Raw genomic sequence first — 18,547 nt, forward strand, 5'->3', positions numbered from 1 at the left:
ATGGAGACGGCCGAGGGTGTGGTGATGATGGACAAGATGATGCGTCAATATCACATCTTGAAGCGAGAACGGGACGGCTTCCAGAAAGTCCCAGCTTATCCTGAATGCTACCTTGGATATCTCGATTCTCCATGGGACGACAACCCATCATGGCGCACCGCGTGATATTCCACAACGACTTGTGATATAGGTAGGTGGCATGTTGGGATTGTATACATCGAACACCATGTGTATCATCAGCACAGACGGGTTCGTCCTGACGTTACGGAGCCGCTTCAGAGGGTTTTTTTTAGGCTACCGGTTTCTGTCAAGGGGTTCGCTGCTTCCCGGACCCGAGCTATACCTCCCGGCGACCGTTTCCCTGGCGTTTCCAAGTCGTCCACTACTTAGTAATGTAGTGGCCAGACGAGGCCGAGGCCAGGAACCCAAGGAACACATTGTAAAGCTCTCTTTGGCTTCCAGCTGTCATGGTCGCCCCTGTCAGTGGTTTAATAACCTCGGGTGTGTTTTGGCGTCCCAGCACTGTAGTATACTGTCTCACCTGTAGTCTACCTAGTTAGGTAGAACTGATACATCTTCCTCTTGTCTTGGAGGTTATCAGGGGCAATGAAGTGCCAAACCACGAGAGATTGAGACATGAAGATTTCTGCCATCAGGGTTACAGACATTGGAGATTGTGTAACCGCCAAACTTTAGCGAGCCGGCCCTTCTAGTTTACCTACTGAACCTCGAACGATAATGGTCCGTGAGCTGTTGCCCACAAGGAACGGGACCCCGAAAATATCTCTGCGGGAGGCGGACGGGAGAGGGGGAGGTGCCCCAAAATCTGTGCATGTGGTAAGGTACATGGCTCGGTAGGTACGTACACAGCAAAACCACCCAAGGTACCTTATCTTAACTTGAACCACACTGCTGCCCCTGCGCAGCTCCTGCAACATATTTTCTCTCCTCGACGGGATCTTCACTTCCCCGTCCATCTCACTGCCATCGGACGCTGGTCGCGCTTGCGTTTTCGGTTGAGACATTTCTCAGCGCATATGCCGTCATGGGAAGCCGTGATGATGGCCAATTTCTGGCCCTCTCACGCGCCTGGCGCTTCTCTCCGCCAGCGAGATTGGATGCTTCGGGCCTGTCAGTGTCTGGACCCCGACCGTCATTCTCTCGCTGGATGACGGCCTTGACCTCATTGAGGTGAAGTCCCCGGCTGGGGGGTCTGGTCGCCACGGGGGCAACCACGATCTCTCTGGGGGTTAGCGCACCACTAAATGCACCTCCTGGTCTCCCGTCCTACTCGTACACCACCAGAGAGAGAGAAATAGTGCGCCCCCCTTGTTACATCATCTCGTACTGTCGGGTACTGTACAAGCAGGCAGCTGAGTAACTCATCCTCTCACTCTTGCCCTTCATCAAGCCTCTACACTAAGCTCGATTGGAAAGTGGATCGCTTCTAGTACCTAGGGTAGGTAACCACCTCAACCCATGTCCAGTGCTTCCACTCACTTGGACCGGGCTACCAGGCCTTTGCCTCCAAAGGGACGACGTGTGGAAAGTGATTGCTTGGTTTCTCCTCAGGACCTTGTCACAGTCTCGTTACCTACCTTGTATCGATTCAGTCCATGTTCTTTGCGACCGGGTGCGCATTGTTCTTTTCGCCTTTCGAGTCGCAGCCGAATTGTGCTCCTCAGGTTCCATTCTCCATCCCGTCGTCTATTTCGACCGGACTCTGGACTCTCACACGCCGACGTTGAAGTGTATTAGACGTTGCGCCCTGTCTGTGCTCCGGCTACTGCCCGTTGTACATACCGTCGTCCCCTCCTTGTGTTCGGGTAGTGCCGTGTCGGTGCGCATCCGTCAAGGCTTCACACATTGCGCTTTGCCTTACAACCTAGAGGTAGCCTTGTGAGACCTCCGATTCCCGTACCTTCGTTTTTAGGTTGCCTAGGCTGTCTTGGTCGTCGACCTGTCTCAGACTTGCTGCCCTATCGCCACTCACGCCGTTGCTGAATTTCCAGATTCATCAAGAATTACTTTGCAAAACACCACGTCGGCTTCGCTCGCTTTTTTATTGAAGAAATCGGGTATGTATTCGTCACTCAACGTTTCGATGCCCTCCCTCTCCGCTTCTACCGGGCAGTTACGAGCTTCACTACGTGGACTATTCACACGTAGTGCACCACGAGGCTCCGAGGTCCTTCTTTCTGTGCTCCATTTTGTGGGATCAATTTCATCTAAAATCTCCATGTTATCATGTTACTAGCCGTACCTCCTCCTTGTACCTGGTGTAATGCTGATCAAAGGAAAGACCACTCTAGGCAGGACCAACTAGATACCTTACTGGGTAACACACCGCAGCTTCCTCACTTCGAAAGTGGAAGATTCGGGCTGTTTCACCTTCTTGACTTGTCCCTATTCAGCAAACAAGTGCACTCCTTTCTGGAATTTGGACGATTTCGTCCAAAGCCCTCCGATAGCGGATTAGCTTGACGTCCACCAACTCCATCGTTCTTGCGCGTCGCCCCAGGTGGAAGTCGAAACGACCCGCTCACTTATCATCTCATTTACACGCCGATTTGCGGGCTCCACTCGTTCAAAGAGAATCGGAAAGTGCAAACGATTGGGAGGGCGGAAAAGAGGAAAGCGATACCCACCAGACTGGGCTTTCTTTCTGGATGCCAAATATAATCCAGGTCCTACCCTTGACTACTCCAGAAATCCCCGATTTCCGATTACCCACCCACCAGATTAATCGGTCTCGAACCCAGTTCAACCAGTCATAACAGTCTTCAGTCATCCTCGTCGTCGACTGTTCAGCACTGACTGCCGTGCTCTTCTGTCGATCTGGTCGATCTACACGCTCTGGTTACCTTTCTTGGTCTTTGAGAGATCACCTATATACATTTTGCTCGGATTATTCGGGTCCTGTAAGTGAACTCTCCTCAAGATATGCGATCTTGTTTTCCCACCCAATTCTCATTGCTTGGGAGGCACTTGCGTTCGTGTTACAGAGTCAGACATGTTGCTTGGTCGCAAACTTTTATTTCGCCTGGCGTTATACAATGTGTAGCCGCAAAGGGCTCTTCCCCCCCAGAACGATCAAGTCCGAACTAACCGATCAGCCACAGACCACACCGGAAATTTTCACGTGAAGACGTTCAAAGGGCAGGATCTGAGCACCCTTTCTCGTTTAAACGGCAACGGTAGTCCGTGTCTTTGAGAGAGACGACATCTCGCCTCGCCTTGTGTGGGGGTATCTGTTCCTCCAGGTATGATTTCTCGCGAAACCCGGTCATTAGTCCTTAATGCAACACCCCCTGGCAACGTGACATGAACCGGAGCAGTAATCCTGATTGAGAGCTGCTGACCCGTAAAGCGTATTTCTAGAGTTGGCACTTGACACTCATTGGATTTCGTTTTCGTCTCCACGAGGCAACAAACACTGTCGGACAATCATTATCACTGGACCTCAAAGACGACAAACCAACGCTGCCAACGACGACTGCCAGTAGACAGTGGGATGGCGATACTCTAAGTTCTGGCTGTTGCTTGCACGAGACTGCAGCTCTTCAACCCTGAGGATATTTCAAGCAGTTCACCATGGGCGCTTGGGAAACTGAAGACGAGGGGACCGACCCGGCGGTGTCGTTGCCGACCCGCAACCCTTCGATACGCAACCGTTCTCGAAACCAATCCCGAGCTTCGCGCAGATCCAGACGGTCCATCACACCAACGAACAGGTCGGGAAGCTCCTCCCCGCCACCTTTGCCCGCCGATTGGGTTGACAAGGGATCAAAAAGAGCATCGAAAGCCATAAGCATAGACGACAACATCAGCATTCTTGACCCACGAAGATTTACCCCCACGCTTCACGCCAGTCTAGTCTCAGAGATATTGTCTTTGAGACGTGATCAAGAGGAGAAGCTTAAAGTCATCGAGGGCTTGGAAACGTCGCTGCAGACTACACGAGAAGAGTCCGAGTCCTTGCAAACGACGCTTTTGAACACTACCAAGGAAAGCCGGTCGTTGAAACGCCAGATAGCACTTTTGGAAGGCGGAACTTCTTCTGCATTAGATCAACTGACCAAAGAGCGCGATGAGGCTGTGGAATCTGCGAACGACACCAAGAAGAGGCTAGAGACCACCCAGAAGAAACTGAGAAACCAGGAGGAGGATATCGAACGTGTTCATCAGCAATGGACGAAAGAAAAGGATATGTGGGAGGAGGAGAAGCGGAAGCTTGAGGTCCGTATCCACGTCGCGGAAAGCCGCCTGAAGGTGGTCCTTGATGAGGTCACTGCATTCCAAGCTGCGCAGGCAACCGCTAGCCTTGATCGCCCTAAGAGTGCGGCTGGCAGCGAAACCGGACAAGAAAACGATGGCGCAAGCGTCCGAACTCTCAGCTTGACCAACAGCATTCGGTTCTCTACTGTCAGTGGAATGATGAAGCCGAACGGTAAAACCTTGGCAGACGAGCTTGATTTTGATGGAGACTACGAGGATGAAAGCGACTACGGAGGCCGTCAGAGTGTCTTGTCTAATCGTGGACACATGCGAATCACGAGCCGTGACAGTGCGTTCGTGCGGTTTTCGAGCCGTGAAAGCGGTCACATGCGACATGGAAGCCGCGATACCCTTTTCTCCATCAAGACACACCGACGACACCGAAGCTCCGAAAGCCTTCTCAGATCTGCTAGCATTAATCGTGGAAAGCTGTCTCTGAACCAGTCCACCCTTGATAGACTGGAAGGCGCCGTGATCAAGGAGGATGAAGAGTTGCAGCCGCAAACACCGAAGCCGACTTATGTCGATACTGGAATTCAATACTCGCCGCCTGCCTCTCCCAGGATTGCGCCAACCGAACCATGGACTCCTCAACCAGCCCTAACTCCGTCTCACCAACCATACGAGAGGCCATCTGATGTTGATAGCCCACCCCGTACCGACACTGAATCTGAGCCAAACTCAAGAAGGAAGAGAGTCAACCTTGGGGGTCCGTTGTCAATTAAGCCACCCAACTCACAAAACTTGATGGTAAACGGAGCGACACAAACCATGGCGGAGCCGCTCAGCCCACCTCGAACACCCAAGTGGCCAGGCCAGGATTCACTGCCCACACCCCAAGCGACGCCATCTTCTATGGTAACTTCCTTTACACAAACCGAAGCTCCTTCGGTTCAGCTGCAGCCAATCGGCCTCGAATCTCCTTCATACACTATTCCCAGTATCAGCATCATCCCTCCTTCGAGCCGACCTGCGTCGCCGTGCGAGCCAGTCCTGGAGCCCCTATCTAAGGACTTTGGCTGCCAGGTCTCCATGCCTGCTCGTGTGCCTATGCAGTCGACTGCAGTGCAAACTGAGGAGATTCGGGTTGACTTACGGTTGGCTAAGCTTCCAACCCACCTGCATCCCTCCGCCATCATCTCGAGACCTGTTTCGCCAGCCGTGTCGTCCGTTGATCAGCACGCCGAGGAAGCTAGACAGTTCACTCCAGTACCAGGAAACCTACCACCTCGCAACCCAAGGCGACTGACCAACAAGCACAGTTCGTCTGAGATCCCATCCTCGCCACCTATCGCAGCATCTCCGATCTTGGAAAATATGCATGATGCCTACCCTGGAAGTAACGATGACGGGCCGTTGTCTCATCATGACGCTCCTATTCGAAGACCGCGCCGGATTGGCAGCTTGTTTGCCGATTTCAATGGACATAGCTCGGACGAGGAAGAATTTATGGATCCGGCGGACCAGAGCGATTCAGAATATCGCACAGCTTTATCTGCTCCCAGGCCTGTGACCAACTCTAGCTTTGGCAAACGTAGCTCTGGAAGCACTGCACCAATGAGCTCACCAGAGCACACCTTTTTCCAAAGGACTGCTGGGATACATAACACTCTTCGCGGACTTGAAGAGGAGGAAAATGACACTTCAGACGTCTTTGACTCTGTCAGCATTTTCCATCAGCGCGATAGCCGCGATCTGAGCCTGGTTCGAACTGCTTCCAGGCGTTCAGGACGGTCAACCGCTTCCAAGGCAAATGGCATGCGAAGGGCTGCTCTGATACAGAGCGGCATCGTATCTCACTCTTTGGCAAGAACCTCGAGCCATACTACGGACACCGCGGAACCGCCATTCCCTATCCCAAAACGTGCCAGTTCGAAGAACCCTGTTAATACTAGTAGTCCCAGCGAGGGGCGCGGCGCAACCCCTGTGAGAAGTAACGAGGGGATTCACAGGCGAGGTTCAAGTCGTGGTCCTTACCGGGCAAACAGCATCCGGAAAGCCCGTCCTCCATCGGCAGTCTCGCGTAAGAGAAGCCAGCGACGTGGAAGCAGGTCTCCTCCACCCTTCATGCCCCCAACTCAAGCATCTGACAGCCATGATTTACCTCCTCTGCCGCGCAACACTATCAGCAATCCAAAAAAGACAGATCGGTCGCAACGGTCGACAACGACAGCGCAGACAGACGATCTGCCAGGTCGACCTACCAGTAACTCTAGTCAGTCGACGAGTGTAGTTGATGCTATCGCTAAGACAATGGTTGGAGAATGGATGTTCAAGTATGTCAGAAGACGGAAGTCGTTTGGTATGACGGACAAAAATGGCGATGACAGTAGCAACGACCGTCACAAGCGATGGGTTTGGATAGCCCCCTATGAGCGCGCGATCCTCTGGAGTAGTAAACAACCCTCATCTGGGAGCGCGCTGTTGGGTAAATCCGGACGCAAATGTAAGTTTCAGTTGCTCCTGTACCATTAACCGACAAATTGCTGACCTAACTGTGTTTCTAGTGGTCATTCAATCTGTTCTTGACGTGAAAGACGAGAACCCAGCTCCCAAGGGATCGGGCCCGCTTTTCCACAGATCGATCTTGATCTTGACGCCACAGAGAGCACTTAAATTCACGGCAGTCAATGCAGAACGACACTATCTCTGGTTGACGGCGTTATCATTCTTGGCTCATTCGACTCAAGCCATTCCTGAGAACCTCGCGGTCCCAACCCCAGACCCGCAGCCTGAGGTGTTCGAGCTGCCCAAGCCCAAGCCGGCGGCCGTACCGCCACCAGCACAAGCACCCACATCCGTACCAGTTCCCAAGGCCAGGGCCCGAAGACCTATTCGTGATTCTATTCGGTTGACAAAGGCGAAGGCGGCCGTAATCGAAACGGAACCTGACAGAAGCTTCCCACTACGAATGAGTGAAGACAGTGCCGTGCCCCCAAGCATACCGACCTTCCGACCTACACTGGCCGAGTCTTACAACTTTAACCCGGTGGTGATGCACAATCGCGAAGAGTCGTATGATTCCACCATACCCCCTGCCATTCCTCGGTTCAACGAACGGAACCTGCACGCTGCACTGCACAATCGCAAGCGTAGTAGCACTGGTGGCTATCTTCCGCCGCCGATCTCATATCGAGGATTGTCCGGACCGATGAGTGGTGGAAGCTCCCATGCGCCGTCTGATAGTACAGCCGGCATGAGTGTTGCCGGCTCGTCCGATATCTTCAGCAATGCTGGAGCACCGAGTGTCATGGGATCTAGCATCCTGGGCTCAAGCGGCATGACATGGGGAACGGGGTCTGTATCTCGTGTGTCGGAGGCGTCGAGTCGACCTAGTGCTCCCAACTTCTTTGACGCGATCGGAACTGTGCGTATGGAAGCATTCATACAGCCAATGGCCTTCACCAAATACGATGACGACCAAGAGAGCTATCGTTACATGGCCCGCCGCCGAAGCAAGGAGTTTCGAAGGAGACACAGCCGAAGCTGGCACAGGGACAGCATTTTAAGTGGAAACACTCGGATCACTCTCGGAAGCGATCCCATCGAGGACTATGGGTACGACAGAGATGACCCGTTCAGGGGATTCTAAGAAGGTTATTTAAAGCATGGCGTTGGAGTTTTATACTCGTTGCCTCTTTTCAGTGCAACCCATTGCTGGCGCTCATTTCTTTTCTTATGTTTAGTTTTGTTAACAATTCGGAGAGGCGGAAAATTTGACGGCGGAAACTTTGTTTAGCAGACCAAGACTTTGATTTCTTCAATCATCACACCCCTCCAAAACCAGAAAGGGGCAAGATCAAAGAAAAAGTTAAGACGAGGCAAACATTTACGGACACTAGAGTCCACCATAACTATAACTTTTAAGCCGACCAAAAGAGGGTCCCTCGAAAAGGAGGAGGCTGTAAAAGGCAACGGCACAAACACTTTACTTTGAATCCTCACATACCTACCACATACTAACCTCGTATTTCCTTTATCTATTTTCCTTTCAATTTCACTTCTCATGCATCCACTTGGATGCTGTTCTGTACATTATCACGGCATGTGTAAACACCTGTATGTATATCGTCAACGGCGACGGCAAAGATGCGGCTTACAAGCTCATTTGGAGCATTCAAAGTCGAACAAATCCTGGGGGAAATTACCAGCAACCCCGATTCCTCAGAGGTAGAGACTCGTCAGGCCCCGGAGAGGGGATGGATCCGATCTCAGATCGAGACACGATGCGTTCATTTGTGGACGTTTCAAGGGTAACAGCAATATAGAAACAGATCACTATACAAGTTCAGTAATTGGTCAATTTGCCTTTTCAAATAACCAAGGGAAGTGACAAGATGTGTTTTGGAGGGCCACAGTCTCAACTACATACACACGGCAGTAGAGGTAAGTGGTTTAAGAGCCATGCGCCACACGTTAAGACAAAGTGGCCTGTAAGTTCTCACCAGCCACGTCATGGCGGGGCCTTTAACGCTTGCATTCAGGGGCAGTGTTCGTTTAAGTGCGCATGGGGCGGTTTTGGGTTCGGCAACTCCTGGCCTGGACCCCTGAACAAACGTCCCGCATGGGCCGCCTATGTAACAAGGAACCTGGAACCGCATGGCAATCCACCAACATTGGCGAAGTCATCACCAGCCAACACTTGAAAGTTTCAACTCCCGCTCGCTCTTTTTGAACGGCCAACTTAACATGACAACCAACTCCGCTTCTGGTTGACCTCTGTTGATTTTACTCTTTTCTGTTACATATCTGACCGAAACTCGGGCCCCTTGGGAACCGACTTAATTAACCATGGACGACCTCTCCGCTCTCGACTGGTCCGCGTCCAGCAGCAGCAGCTCCAACCCGAATCCTCCCAAGACAACCACGACAACTTCCGCCTTCAGCAGCTTCCCCGCGATCCGTCCCACACCGTCCCCGTTTGCATCTGGCCGTAGTACGCCCGTGATTTCAAGCCAGGGTTCCGGTACGATCGCTCCCAAGTCCAACAACAATCCGTTCTCGAAACCGGCGCAAGACAGCTTCAGCAATCTCGGCAACTTGGTCAATTTCGCCTCATCCTCCTCCGCTCAGAACACCGCGAAGCTAAGCTTGAAAGAACAACAAGAGCGGTTGGAGGCCGAACGACGCAGGAAAGAGGAGGAAAGACGACAACAGCTTCAAGCGCAGTATGGAGGGCTCGATGCGCTGGGACAGCTGGGCAGTGGTGGGAGCAGCAGCAGGACGACCTCCCCTGCGTCTGGGCTTGGAGGACCTGGGTCGATCCCGTCCCCAGCGATCTCGAGGGTTGCGAGCCCGTTGAATCCGACGACGCTGAACCAATTGAATATGACAACAAAGAAGCCGAGTGAATCAGATGACGATCTGTTTGCGGCGTTCAAGGCCGAGACCAAGGTCGATAATGCGAGCCACTACCCCCCGCCGACGGTGGCGAGTCCGCCGCCGGTCTCTACAACGACAAGTGTGCAGCCAAAGTTGGATCTTTCGGACCCGTCGGCTTGGGGGGCGCCAAAATCGAGTACACCTACGCCTGCGCCTGCACCTGCGCCTGTTCCGGCGCCGGTTAATACGGCGAACACGGCCTTCGCGGGGCTTGATGACGACGACCCGTTTGGCCTTGGGGACTTCAGTGCGCCAAAGTCAAGTGTGGCCCCGCCGGCCCCGGCCTTTGATGAGGAGGAGGATGATTTACTAGGCGACCTAGCCAAGCCTGTTGATCAGGTCAAGAAGCAACAGCAACAATCACAACAGGAGCAGCAACAACGACAGCCCCAAGTAGCCAGACCCTTCTTCTCCCAAACACGAGAACCAGGGAAACCGATCGAGGACGACGAGGACTCGTCTTCCTCCGATGATGAACCCGAGCAGCCTCCTCGTCCATCCGACGATCCCTTCGACAGGGCAGTAGCCCAACTAGTCGACTATGGATTTACTCCCGAGAACGCCAGGAGAGGCCTAACGGAGAGTGGCGCCGGGCTAAACATCCAGGCGGCGGTTAATTGGTTGCTCGACGACGCACATAGGCAAGCGAAAGACGAGGCTAGGGCTAAGAATGGTGGCGGCGGACCACAGCACACCGGAAGAAACGAAGAACGAGGAGCAAGCCAGTCTCGCGCTGGACGTGGTGGCCAGGGAGGCCCTTCGTGGATGAGGGAGGAGGAACGACAGGAACAGGTCGAGAGGTCTAGGAGTAGGGATAATCGGTCACCGGCTTCGCTGGCCGAGGTGGACTTCGCCAAGACTGCGGCAGCCGTGGGCACGAGCTTGTTCAAGACGGCGAACAGTCTGTGGAAGACGGGGCAGAAGAAGGTGCAGGAGGCTGTGAAGGAGTTCCAGCATGAGGGAGGCGATCCGAACCAGCCCAAGTGGATGAGGGAAGCTGCTGAGTATGAGCAAGGGGGTAGGAGGCCGCAGGCGCCCGATGTTACGGATGAGGCTATGATGTTGGAGGGTGATGGGCGGCCAGCACGGAGGCCCGAGTCCACGAGGGAACGCTCGGCGGAACCCCGGACTGCTAGTAATGGGCCACAACGGCATGCTTCTCCCGTGCCCAAGTGGCAGCAACAGGCGCCTCCTCCGGCCTCGCTTGATCCACGGTCACGGCTCAGTAAACAATCTATTGAGGAACAGAGTTCTCAAGCGTATGTCAGTCCCGCGCGCAGGAAGAAGGCCACTCCTCAAGCCCAGCCGGAAGCTCCTCCTCCATCACAGCAATTCGAGGACGAGGACCTCCTATTCGGTTCTTCAGGCCCGTCCAAGTCCCAAATCACCACAGCACTGCCCTCCAGACCCGCCGCCAAATCCACCGCACCACCACCCCCTGCTCCCCGACGATCTCCCGCCCCCATACAGCCCAAACCCGCTGCCCCTCCGCGCCAGATCCCCCCCATCTCCGCCATCGCCCTCCAATCCTCCACCAAGCACCGTCTCGAAGGCACTGCCCACTTCAAGCGCGGTGACTACGCCGCGGCACACACTTCCTACGGCGCCTCCCTCTCCGCCATCCCGTCCACTCACCCGCTCGCCATCCTCCTCCTTTGTAACCGCGCCCTCACCGCGCTCAAAGTTGGCGAGCCCCGCCAAGCCGTCTCGGACGCCGACGCCGCCATCGCGCTCATCGGCCCCTCAAAGGGGGAGGGGGAGTCTGTCGAGGTGCAGACTTCGGAACACGGCCCCGCAGAGAAACGTGAAATGCGCGACCTCTACGGCAAAGCCCTCGCCCGCAAGGCCGAAGCGCTGGAGCAAATGGAGAAGTGGGCGGACGCCGAGAAAGTATGGCAGAGTGCTGTCGAGGCTGGTTTGGGTGGGCAGACGGCGGCGGCGGGGAGACAGAGGTGTCAGAAAGCTCTCGCTCCCAAACCTCCTCCTTCCGTCTCTGCCTTTACCAAATCCGCTCCAGCTCGTCCCCGCCCAACTCCCAGCGCAGCAACAAGTCAAAAATCCTCCGAAGCAGTCCAACGTCTCCGCCTAGCCAACCAGGCCGCGGAGAAGGAAGGAAGCGAAAAGTTTGCTCTTGCCGACAAGGTGGATGCGAAGATTGCGAGCTGGCGCGACGGCAAGAAGGATAACTTGCGCGCGCTGCTGGCGAGTTTGGATAATGTGCTGTGGGAGGGGAGCGGGTGGAAGAAGGTGGGATTGCATGAATTGGTGGTGGCGAACAAGGTCAAGATTGTTTACATGAAGGCTATCGCAAAGTGTCATCCTGATAAGGTAAGCTTTGTCTTTCTTTTTTTTTTCTCTTCCCCTTTTTCTGTCTTCTTGGAAATTTGAAGTGAATCAGAAATATCCGGGATGGTTGCTGACGAAGATGATAACCAGATTTCGACGGATGCGTCAACCGAGGTTAGGATGATTGCTGGAACGGTATTTGCCACGCTTAATGAGGCTTGGGATAAGTTTAAGAAGGAGAATAATATGTGAGTGTAAGGGGCGGGTGGAATAGTAATGGGTTGATGAGAAACGTAGGGGGGCGGAAGGGTTAATGTTCTAAACTGCTTATTGAGATATGATACCTATATTAGAAGGAACGGGAAAGGAGTGCTAATAAACCTCAAGCTACTTGTCTGCTGTAGACATGTCTCTGTTCGAGCGGACAAGGCGAACGGAGGTCATATAGAAAACATCATCAACATGGGAATAGGAAGTTCGTCATTATTATCCTCAAAGGAAAACACCAGTGCCATGCCATGCTAATAAAAAAGTATACCTCAAACCACCACCCTTCCTCTTGTTCAAAGTGCTTAGTCACTCCGAGATTCTTTTACCACCCTTTACCACCACCACCACCACCACCACCACCACCACCCCCGTTCTCGCTCTCTATCCACGAAACCTTCTTCAACCACTTCACACAACGAACCCGCCCTTCCATTACTCTCTTCATCCTCTTTCTTCCCAACTCTCCATGCCCTTAAAGCCCCAAGCTAGCCCTCACACTAGCCTTCACCCTCGCCTCGTACTCGCTCCTCTTCTCCCTCCACATCTTGGCCGCCTCCACGTTCGCCGGACTCTCGTCGTTAGGCTCCGCCAACATGCTCATAACAGATAACAAGATTTTCTCGACGGACTGAATAGGTGACCATCTCTCCGAGGCAGTCTCGTAGTGGTTCGGGTCGTCGCCGGGTGGGTGGAGGATCGAGATGCAGACCAGACCTGAGGGGTAGACTGTTGGAGGGTTGATTTCCGTTAGCACTTTGCATGCCTGACCACCACAGATGGTGAGAAGAACCAAGTGAAGGATAAGAGAAATAAAAAAGGAAGAAGAGGAAGGAGAAGAAGAACACACCATTAGGATGGAATATATCCCCCAGAAACTTCATGGTCGGCGGCATATGCGGGTAATCGTTCGGAAACTTGAGTTCTGCGGGGAACACGCCGCCCTCAAAGGGGGTGCCTTCGGGCCCTTGGATCAGGCATTCCCAGTGCAGCAGGTCGTCTTCGGAAATGGGGCCCGCGGTGATGCCTTCGGGTGGGTTGTTGGTTAGAGCGCGGTATTCTTGGAGGAGACGACGTTGGGCTACGTTGAGAGACATTGTAGCTGTTGGTTGATGGTGGGTGTTGTTGTTATTGTTGGGGTCCTCGTGTGGTGTTGTTGTTGTTGATGATCGAGACGTGGGGCTCTCTGAGGAGAGTGCCTCGGGGGCGGTACTGTGTTATGGATATACGCTTTGGTGATCGGGATGGGAATCGCGTGGTGTCGCAAGCAGTTACTGTGGGTTGGGCATATGGTTAAGACGAAGGTAGATATGTCGTGATCTACTTCTTATCGATTGTTTGTTTTGGTTTAAGAAACGAAGTGTCGAACTGAATCGATGCATGCAGGAGAAGCGCGGAGGACACACTGGGCTGCAGCGGGGGTTGTCAGCGGCGCAGTTGCTTGACACGTCTGACGTCGGTCCGCTCGGCGGGGATTGATTTCCATGGGACGTCTCGGGACGGGAATTGGGGAAGCTGCTGCTGCTGCACCACAGGGGCCATACATGCTAGGGCCCGGGACCCTTCCAGAAGCGCCTACGACAGGTACACCAGCCGGGGGGTTCTAGCGGCCGGGTGTGCTGTTTCCCTTCCTGAGCTGCCGGCCGGCAACCTGAGAGCTAGACTACCTCTAGGGAGGTAAAAAAAAGCTCTCGGTCAACCGCAACCGGCTTCCTTGTTATCGCAATTGGCTGTTATCGCATCTGCCATTCCATCTATTCTTGTTTCGGTTTCGGAAACTCGATGGCTCGTCGTCGACTGGGAGCCACGCCGCTCTAGCTTGCCAACCTCTCACCTCGTCAGCCAGCCATGCCGCCAACGCTGGGCCTACGACGGGCTTTACAGAGCCGCGGCCGCGGTCTCGGGTTTGGCCAGCGGACAGTACCGTCGTCCGTATGTCTCTTCTGTTCCTTTGCGACTCGGCCTTCCACTTTTCCCACATCGTCACCACTCAACAAGCTCCGGGCAACGAGGGCAAAACCACAAGAAGCGCCGGCTGTTCGACCACGATACCAATCGACCGGCGCCACCCCGCTCCGGCCCTTCATAAGCACGCCCTCCGACGCCGCCGATGCCGCCCCGGCCGAACCAGAACCAATTGATCCCCGCAAAGACCTTGAGAGCGCTCTCCGCGACTTACAAACCCTCGCACCCAACCACGTCAATCTTCCGCGCCTCCAGCTCGCCCTACGCAACCTTAGCCAAGATCCCGGCCATGAATCGATACGAGTCGCATTCCTCGGCCTCACCACCGGCGACAAGCCCCAACACACTGCCAGGGAGCTGCTCCGCCTGGCACTCGCCGATCCGCTGAAATCCGCCCAAAACTGGGAAGCGCAACTCAAGGCCCACGACCCCTCCAAGCCGCTCATCGTACACATCGGCCCTCCCGAGGAGCAAGCCACGCCACTGTCGCTTGCCGCGAGCGAACATGTGATCCCCGAAATCACCGTGCCGTCGCACATCTACAACGATGCCAACCTCGAGATGATAGTCATGGAGGCCGACCAGGCAACCGTCGCGCAGGCGGGCGAGCAGCCACACACCTTTGACGAGGCTATCCTCGTGCCCGCCGTCGACACAGCAGCCACCACAGCCGGCCACTCGGCGCCCATCGTCACGCCCGTGCACATGGCCGTGCTGGTAGCCGACGGCGTCCTGAGCGCCGCCTCCATCCTGTCACTGCCCATCAGCCCAGAAAGCCAAGACACCATCACGGCCGTCGCCAACTTCAAGAGGATCAGCGCCGAAGACAAGGCCGCATGCCCGTCCCTGGTCATCACTAGCGTCGAGGCTGGTGCACAGGGCCTCGACCTCTTCCGTGAGAGCGCTAGCAACGCCATGAAGTACGAAGCCCTCTGGACCGAGGCCGGCGTGGGACACATCAACAAGTGGCTGCGATCCAACGTGCTGTCGCAAGCTGAGCAGGAAGGGGCCACCAAGGCGCCCGTGCGCAAGCTGATTGAGTCCATTCTGCACAACGCCGGCGCGGCGCTCCAGGCGGCCGAGTACCGCGACATGAAGGTCTCGGTAGAAGGGGGCCCGTCGCCGCACACGATTGCGCGCCTGAACCAGGCGCTGGCGGACTGGGCCAAGGATGCGCACGAGGAGCTGCAGCAGCAGTTAGAGATTGCGTTCGTCGGCGAAGCGTGGAGGCAGATGAACTGGTGGAAGCTGTTTTGGCGGGTGGATGACGTGGGCATGCTGTCGTCTGAGATGATTGCCCAACGATTCTTGCCCGAGGCTGAGAAGCGCTTGATCTTTTTGGCCGGCAGGCTCCAGGAGGCTGGAATTACTACTGCGGGCGGAGAAAAGCCGGTGACGTACTCCGGCCCGGCGGTTCCACCGTCGTTCCCCGAGGGCGAGAGCAGTGTTGCTACTACTGCTGCTACTACGGAATCAGAGACCAAGGGAAATTGGCCTGCGCATATCCCCTTCACAAGAAACTATCTACTAGCGGAAACTGTTCCGGCCCTGCAAGCACTGGCGCAGAAGCTCGTGCTACAGTCATCAACATTAGCGGGAGCCACCACGGCACTCGGCGGCATGTCCTGGCTCTCTGGATTCGGAATATATGAGTGTGGAGCCGTCGCCGCCTTGGGTATTGTTTTGAGTTTGAGGGGCTTGCAGAAAAGGTGGGAGAGGGCGAGAGATTTCTGGGAGGGCGAGGTTCGTGAGGAAGGACGCAAGGCTATTCGCGCAACCGAAGCCAGCATTGCCGAGGTGCTGGATAGCGTTTCTCCTGAAGTTCCCGAGGATGTGGCGGTTGAGATTGAGGAGCTGAAGGAGGCCAAGAGTGTCCTCAAGCGGGCCGAGGAAGCGCTTGCGAGGCTGAAGTAGAAATGATGGGTTGCAACAGATGTTTAGAAGGACATTCTGCAAACCGAACTTGGTCAGTTTCGGACTTCTTGTGCTTATTATTTTCCACAGCCCTCTCGCCCTGCCTGTTAGTCCCTTAGGTGGGTGTTTTGACAATATGCCCTCTCCAACTCAACCCTTAAACAGCCAGTTGTATATTTAGTCTACACGATTCACTCTCACTCAGAGCATTGTTGCAAGCTCGTCTTATGCGAGCCTCACATATAGGGACAGGCGGGTTAGAACCGGCGGACGCAACAGATCAACCAGGGCTACACTCTTATGTACCATTAAAAAAGCAAGCCGAAGTGGGAGTAAAAAGGGGGCATCGGACTTTTGTGGTAGATATCAAAAACTGTCAGCGTAGGCTGAAGATGGAATGGGTTGTGTGTACAACAACATAATAGACAAAGACGTTGAATACGTACCCTGTCTATATCAGAACCAGGGCTAGTAGGAGTTTCGCTTTCGGTGCGATTCGATCCATGCTGTATGTGCTCGCTCCTTGGCCAAGGACTCAACTGGGGGGAGACCTGAGGCTGGCTGAACACCTGGTTCGCTCTGGCTGCTAACCGTGATGAAGCCAGGTTTTCGTTGCGTGCTGACGGACGGGTAGCGGCTGTTGCATCGACCGACCATTATCGTCCAGCTGGCGGAGCGTGAAAACCCCTGGATACGCCACGCTTCTCCCATGATCATCATTTGGCAGCAGATGGATGAGCGGGGCCAGCTGGCGTCCTCCATATCACTCCTCATCGAGGCTCTCAACCCTCCAATCCCAGCCCCAGCACTCACTCCAGTCCCTTCTCATCTCTGGCCGGCCTTGAGCCACCCTCCTCCCTATCCCTCCTGTTCCTCCTTCTCTGGGCATCCAAAGCTTGCCCCCCACACTTTTCTCTTTCCATCCAACTCGCTGCCCCCCATTTTCGGTAGAAAGAAGATCAAAGTTTGCTTTATTGGTTCCCCCCACCCAAAACGCCTAAAATATCAAAATAGCGGTTGTCGTTGCGCGCGGAAAAAAAAAAGGAGCCATAATATGCCGATTATTGTGCCCCAATATTGCATTCCGTTGTGAAATTTTCAATGATTCTCGGTCTGGGTCTGGTCTTGGTCGATGAGTCTGACGACAGGCGGCGCTCGCTGTCTTCTATCTGGCGCCGCCACGACCACCGGCGCGCGCCCTACTGACTGTCGCACGACCGCGGGCGAGACCGACACCGCGGCCGCGGACGTTGCGGGAGCGGAACATGGGGGCGTTTCTGTATGGGAACACAAAAAAAAGAGGAGGAGGAAATGATTAGCTTGGGTCCTATCCGACTTATTGGGTAGGTAGGGGGCAACTGGGGAGAAGAATCGCAACGGATGAGTTGGTGGTGGCCTGGTTTGAACGTACCTCAACATATCCGGCACAATAAAGAATCGCACATGACTGCCGCGGATGTAGACTTGTTCGAGATGGCTGACGCGCCCGTCGCGGGCTGTGACGGTGATGTCCTTGAGTTGGACGTTCATGTTGTCCTCGGCTGTTTTGCGGGGGAGCGCATTGGTTAGCATGGCTGGCCAGTTTAGAGGAGTGAATGGGAATGAAGAGTTCATGGGGGTTAGCAGTACCTTCGATAAGCTTGCCACGGTAGGTCTGGCCGGAGGTGATCTCGAGAGTGACGATATGGCCCTGTGGGACAGGAGTGGTTGGTTAGCTTTTGGCAGCACTACAGTCTGTGCATAGCAATGGTGTTTACTTACCTGAGCCTCATTGAGGAGCTTGATGGGGATACCAATTGTGGAAGTCATGTTGGCGGCTGTGTTATTACGTGGTGAGGTTGGTTGGCGATGTGGAGGGGCGAACTGATCTTTCTTGGTGTTGGTTTTAGAGATTACCTAGATGGTATGCCGTAAGTACAGGCGACTTGGTTCGCGATGATAGTGGATGCGATCAGTTGCCTTTGACGTGAACGCGGCAGCCCTGTCAGCCCGGTGCTGCTGGGAATTTCGTCGGAGAGCTTAGTTGATCTTGTCAGCTGCAAGACAGCTGCCAGATCTCACGGTACGTACCGCGCATTGAGGTCCTACACTACAAGGAAGTGTGGAGGCTTCCCCACACGCCTCTTCTGCGCTGTCCCCACATTCAGTGAACTGGTGGTCTTCGGTCATCCAAAACCTCGTCATCGTCACTGACATAAACCTTCTTTCTTCAACCCATTGGCAGTAAGTGGAATTTACCGGCCTGCTGTCATACGCTTGTACTCAATCAAAGTATGAACTGTCTGGTTCAGCACCCCGAACGCCGTTATCGCTCAACTTTCCTGGCTCATGTTCCGAGTCGTCGCATGATGGCGGCCGTCACGGGGATGGGATTGTCCAACGCATTGAACACAGCATCCCCAACCTTTTTCTCAATGAGGCCTTCTTCGATGTTCTATACGCTGAATTATGTGAG

The 18,547-nt window shown here is 54.5% G+C and overlaps 6 protein-coding genes across 6 annotated transcripts; 3 read left to right on the forward strand and 3 right to left on the reverse strand.

The window, feature by feature from the left end:
* Positions 1-978: 978 nt before the first annotated feature.
* On the reverse strand, positions 979-1,867 carry NCU03620 (hypothetical protein; the record flags this gene model as incomplete). The annotated part of the gene is made up of 3 exons (XM_956254.1): positions 979-1,287; positions 1,501-1,586; positions 1,804-1,867. The coding sequence occupies 3 exons, from the start codon at positions 1,865-1,867 to the stop codon at positions 979-981; spliced, it is 459 nt and encodes a 152-aa protein (XP_961347.1).
* On the forward strand, positions 1,517-8,557 carry NCU03621 (nuclear migration protein). The gene is made up of 5 exons (XM_956255.3): positions 1,517-2,078; positions 2,303-2,921; positions 3,123-3,263; positions 3,382-6,724; positions 6,786-8,557. The coding sequence occupies exons 4-5, from the start codon at positions 3,595-3,597 to the stop codon at positions 7,868-7,870; spliced, it is 4,215 nt and encodes a 1,404-aa protein (XP_961348.2). The 5' UTR covers positions 1,517-2,078; positions 2,303-2,921; positions 3,123-3,263; positions 3,382-3,594; the 3' UTR covers positions 7,871-8,557.
* Positions 8,558-8,840: 283 nt separating this feature from the next.
* NCU03622 (UBA/TS-N domain-containing protein) lies at positions 8,841-12,488 on the forward strand. Its single transcript, XM_956256.2, has 2 exons — positions 8,841-11,988; positions 12,097-12,488. Exons 1-2 carry the CDS (start codon positions 9,070-9,072, stop codon positions 12,196-12,198), a joined length of 3,021 nt encoding a protein of 1,006 aa, XP_961349.1. The 5' UTR covers positions 8,841-9,069; the 3' UTR covers positions 12,199-12,488.
* Positions 12,364-13,696, reverse strand: NCU03623 (ubiquitin-conjugating enzyme E). Its single transcript, XM_956257.2, has 2 exons — positions 13,064-13,696; positions 12,364-12,942 (listed from the first exon to the last, which is right to left on the reverse strand). Exons 1-2 carry the CDS (start codon positions 13,308-13,310, stop codon positions 12,689-12,691), a joined length of 501 nt encoding a protein of 166 aa, XP_961350.1. The 5' UTR covers positions 13,311-13,696; the 3' UTR covers positions 12,364-12,688.
* A 237-nt stretch (positions 13,697-13,933) lies between these two features.
* On the forward strand, positions 13,934-16,565 carry NCU03624 (hypothetical protein). The gene has a single exon (XM_956258.2). The coding sequence runs from the start codon at positions 14,062-14,064 to the stop codon at positions 16,090-16,092; it is 2,031 nt and encodes a 676-aa protein (XP_961351.1). The 5' UTR covers positions 13,934-14,061; the 3' UTR covers positions 16,093-16,565.
* On the reverse strand, positions 16,127-18,085 carry NCU03625 (small nuclear ribonucleoprotein Sm D3). Its single transcript, XM_956259.2, has 4 exons — positions 17,854-18,085; positions 17,722-17,782; positions 17,504-17,633; positions 16,127-17,369 (listed from the first exon to the last, which is right to left on the reverse strand). The coding sequence occupies exons 1-4, from the start codon at positions 17,899-17,901 to the stop codon at positions 17,258-17,260; spliced, it is 351 nt and encodes a 116-aa protein (XP_961352.1). The 5' UTR covers positions 17,902-18,085; the 3' UTR covers positions 16,127-17,257.
* Between the last annotated feature and the right edge of the window lie 462 nt (positions 18,086-18,547).

Source organism: Neurospora crassa, linkage group V, assembly GCF_000182925.2.
Source record: "Neurospora crassa OR74A linkage group V, whole genome shotgun sequence".
In the NCBI taxonomy this organism is placed as follows: Eukaryota; Fungi; Ascomycota; class Sordariomycetes; order Sordariales; family Sordariaceae; genus Neurospora; species Neurospora crassa.